At 49.6% G+C, this 4,606-nt stretch overlaps 1 protein-coding gene across 1 annotated transcript; it reads right to left on the bottom strand.

The window, feature by feature from the left end:
• Nucleotides 1–2,623: 2,623 nt before the first annotated feature.
• LOC123150295 (dof zinc finger protein DOF1.8) lies at nucleotides 2,624–3,926 on the bottom strand. The gene has a single exon (XM_044570167.1). It carries the CDS (start codon nucleotides 3,814–3,816, stop codon nucleotides 2,866–2,868), a length of 951 nt encoding a protein of 316 aa, XP_044426102.1. The 5' UTR covers nucleotides 3,817–3,926; the 3' UTR covers nucleotides 2,624–2,865.
• Between the last annotated feature and the right edge of the window lie 680 nt (nucleotides 3,927–4,606).

The raw sequence follows: 4,606 nt of genomic DNA, 5'->3' as shown, positions 1-4,606 counted from the left end.
AGTCATCCAATATATCAATCTTTATGTCTCAACCATTTTGAGACTCCTCGTCATGTCCGTGATCACATCCGGGACTCCGAACTACCTTCGGTACATCAAAACACATAAACTCATAATACCGATCGTGACCGAACGTTAAGCGTGCGGACCCTACGGGTTCGAGAACAATGTAGACATGACCGAGACACGTCTCCGGTGAATAACCAATAGCGGAACCTGGATGTTCATATTGGATCCCACATATTCTATGAAGATCTTTATCGGTTAGACCGCATAACGATATACATTGTTCCCTTTGTCATCGGTCTGTTACTTGTCCGAGATTTGATCGTCGGTATCTCAATACTTAGTTCAACATCGTTACTGGAAAGTCTCTTTACTCGTTCCGTAATGCATCATCCCGCAACTAACTCATTAGTCACATTGCTTGCAAGGCTTATATTGATGTACATTACCGAGAGGGCCCAGAGATACCTCTCCGACAATCGGAGTGACAAATCCTAATCTCGATCTATGCCAACTCAACAAACACCATCGGAGACACCTGTAGAGCACCTTTATAATCACCCAGTTACGTTGTGATGTTTGGTAGCACAGAAAGTGTTCCTCCGGTATTCGGGAGTTGCCTGATCTCATAGTCATAGGAACATGTATAAGTTATGGAGAAAGCAATAGCAACAAACTAAACGATCATCATGCTAAGCTAATGGAATGGGTCAAGTCAATCACATCATTCTCTAATGATGTGATCCCGTTAATCAAATGACAACTCATGTCTATGGATAGGAAACTTAACCATCTTTGATTCAACGAGCTAGTGAAGTAGAGGCATACTAATGACACTCTGTTTGTTTATGTATTCACACATGTACTAAGTTTCCGGTTAATACAATTCTAACATGAATAATAAACATTTATCATGATATAAGGAAATATAAATAACAACTTTATTATTGCCTCTAGGGCATATTTCCTTCGAGGTAGACAATGGGGTGATGACGGTGACCCATTCATTCTCTCCGGCGAGGCCTTCCTTCTCCTTCCATCATTCGAAAATTGATTGACCCAGACTCGAAAAATCAGCTAACTGAAATGTAGATAAACTATCATCTCTGAACCTGGGGAAGTTGGCAAACAAATCCCTTCGAGGCATGGGTCAGCACCAACCAGTAGGGTTGCTTCTCGGCGAGGGAAGGCTTCTCCCACTGGATATGCAAAAATTCATGTTAATGCCGGCGTTGCTAGGTCAGGGATTGTGGGCTCTGTGGCTGCAGTTTGTCGTGACGATGCTGGAAATTACCTTGGATCGTCCGCACTTATTGTGCACGGTGTTCTGGACGTGGCCACACTCGAAGCCATTGCATGTCGAGAGGCCTTGTGTTTAGCGGATGACCTTTCCCTGCGGAATATTGTGATTGCATCAAATTTGATTGAAAGCTGGTGGTCAGCAATATTACTAGTGGCGATTCTGGACGGTATAGCATGATCATCAACAAAATTAACTTGAGGGCATCGAGTTCGACTGCAGCTTCTGTTTTGAAGGGCGAGCTTCTAATGTTTAAGGGCATAGTTTTTTTTGTGGGGAATGTTGAAGGGCATAGTTTAGCCCAGTTTTCTCTCTCTTGATCAGGGCCGTCATGTCTGGCTAGGCCAACCCCACGATCTCATTTGTATCCCATACTATGTGAACTTCGATTAATAAAGCTTGGCAGTTTCAAAAAAAGAAATCTTCTTAATCGGATCGAAGCCCATGTATAGCTAGCTGGTGCGCAAGCTTACTCAACTTTGAATTCTACCTTTCACTTCGTTTCACTTCCTAGTACATCTGCAACTGCTTCCTAGTACATCTACAACTGCAAGGGGCCGGCCGGAGCACCAGTGCATCACTCCACAGTGTCGTTTCTTTATCACTTGCACAATTTTGTTGCGGAATTATACGGAAGGCGTATGGTCAGGGCGCAGCTGGTTCTCCGATTCCCCTTCCGTTGCAAGTCGTTACTCCCCTGATCCATATTATACAAAGTTGTACTAAAGTGGACGTCGAAGGGAGTACTTTTTTTTTGTTCCTTGTTCTTGAAAATAACCATAGTCATGCTACGCTGCTAATTTTGTTGAAGATGCTCCACCTTGTATTGAGGAGTTGTGGCCTCTTGATTGTAACACTATTACATTGCAATAAAAACTCTCTTTACCCCGCAAAAAAAAAATGTTGAAGACGATGGCAGTGAACGCTCGCTCGAGCCGGCAATGATGGATCCATAGAGCGCCCTCCCACCGTCTATCCACGGGCTGGATCTAGGAGCTGCCTGTCCTGTTGTAGCAACAATAATTGAGGCGTGCAGGCATGGTAAATCCCTCTATAACGAGCTAGGGCCAAATGTCGCCTTTCGAGCGACTAGTGGCAGCTGCTTCAGATTGTTGGCCACGTCCACGCCACTCCACAGGGCATGTCGTTGGAATCCCAGTGCACCATTCACTCATTCATTCACCAGCATGGCACCATCGGCATCGGCATCGGCATGTGTGTGCATGCCCATCCGTCCACGCCCAGGTCAGGCAGTGCATGTGTATAACAGGAACAACATTGATTGGTCGTACTAGGAAGAAGTGAACGTGTAGCTCAGAACAGGAAAAACCCAGCTGTTAATAGTAAGTATATTGCCAATAATACAGATATATCGATGTTATTACAGTACAAATCCATTTTTATCCCGCATGTATACACTCCTTGACCATGAACACGATCCCCATATATATATATAAGTTACTTTTGGACAAGGGTAAAAATAGGGAGAGGAAAAGAAAAGACATGAAATCAATCACGAGGACAGCGGCGGCCACGGATCAACGAGCTTGAAAATGAGCTTAGCATCGATCGAGGCCTGCGGAGAGAGCGGCTTCCAGCCCTTGGCAGCCCAGCACCTTGCTCCACACGTCGTCGCCGGCGGGGACGGCGTCGTGGAGGCTCATGGCGTCCTCCTGATCGGGAAGCGAACTGAACGGCTCGTACTTGGCCTCCTGGTCCCACGCCGGCGGGAGCATCGTCAGATCGGCGCCGTCCGTTGGCAGCCCGAGCGAGTCGTAGCAGCTCTGGTCCACGCTGAAGTTGAACTCGCCAAGCGCGTGCGCGCGCGCGTCGGCGCACTGGAGCATCGTCGTCGCGCTGGGCTCCGTGCTGCTCGCCGGCCCGCAGATTTCGCCCAACCCGTGTTGGCCTGGGCTGGATAGGGCCGGCGGGCTCATCTCCGTGCTTGACCCACTCGAGGGGCCGGCCGATTCCGGCACGACGGCGCCCTGCTCGGCGAGAGGCTGTTGGCTCAAGAACTTGGAGTAGAGCAGTGCCAGATCGATCGTCGGGCCGTCGGCGGCTCCGGCGGGCTTCTCAGCCTCGCCCGGCTCCGGCTGGGCGAGCTCGGCCGGGTTGCCAACCATGCCTTCCAGGAGCAGGTCGGGTCGGACCGGGCCGTGGAAGCGGTGAGAGAACACTGCCGCGCCGTGGCTCGGCGAGGCCGTGTCGGCCTCGGCCATGGACCGCACAGGCTTGCCCCGCCGGTTCTTGCGGCAGCCGCCGCCGACGGGCACGTTGCGGAGGGACCCGCCCTTGGTCCAGTAGCGGCGGCAGCCCTTGCAGAAGTAGCGCGGCTGGCTGAGGCTGTAGTTGTTGTAGTAGCAGAACTTGGTGTTGGGCGAGTCGCAGCGCGGGCAGTTGGGCGCCACCTCCACGTTGGGCCGGTAGCGCCGGGGGTCGACCAGCATCGCGCGCCGTCCGGCGGCGGCGGCGTAGGCCAGCATGCTCTCGCAGTGAGAAGACAGCATGGCGACGATCGGATCGGAGAGGAGGAGATCCGCAAGCAGGCAGGAGACCTGGGGGAATGTGGGAATGCGGTGATGTGAGAGGATTTGGAAGCTTGCAGATGCGAGAGGAGAGAGAGGAGGGAGGTGTATATATACGTGGGACGGCGGGAGAGCTGCCGAAGCCAGGACGAGAGGTTTTCCTCGGTAGGCCATGGTGCATGTGCATGTGACTGGTAATTACAGTAGTTAGTTAGTGGCCGTGGCGAGTTGTTGCTGTAGCCAGGCTCCTTGATCCGTAGAGGTTTTTCCAGTGTCTCCTTATGCTTGTGTATTCTAAAATCCATTTAGCTATAGAATCTTTAATGGTTGATTTTGAACTCACGAATTTTGCAGGATTTTCGTATAAACGAGTTCAATCTTCATGAGAATCAAAAACAAATTAAAGGACCCTGATAAGTGCCACACGCGTGGCACGAACACATGGCAACTTCGATCGTTTGTTATGATAAGTTTAGTGACACCAGGATGATAACTTCAGTTATCAAGCACGTATTCAGATGGCAAGTTCAAATTTTTTTTGGATTTTTTTCTTTGAATGACAACTTTAGTTGTAAAAAACATCAAGGCAGAGTGTTTCGTGCCACACGTATGTCACTCCTCATTTAGCAAAACTGAAAAACAAAACATGACCACGGCTAGGACGTGACTAATCACTAAGAAGAAGATCCATGCCTGCATGGTTAAAGAGAGGTAAGAAGAATTCAAACCAGGAGGTACCATGGCCAACAACCAGTGCTTGTGCAGTCTCTTT

This window comes from Triticum aestivum, chromosome 1A (assembly GCF_018294505.1).
Source record: "Triticum aestivum cultivar Chinese Spring chromosome 1A, IWGSC CS RefSeq v2.1, whole genome shotgun sequence".
NCBI classification, from domain to species: Eukaryota; Viridiplantae; Streptophyta; class Magnoliopsida; order Poales; family Poaceae; genus Triticum; species Triticum aestivum.
Note: the sequence above shows the minus strand (reverse complement) of the source record. Positions and strands in the feature narration are given on the sequence as shown.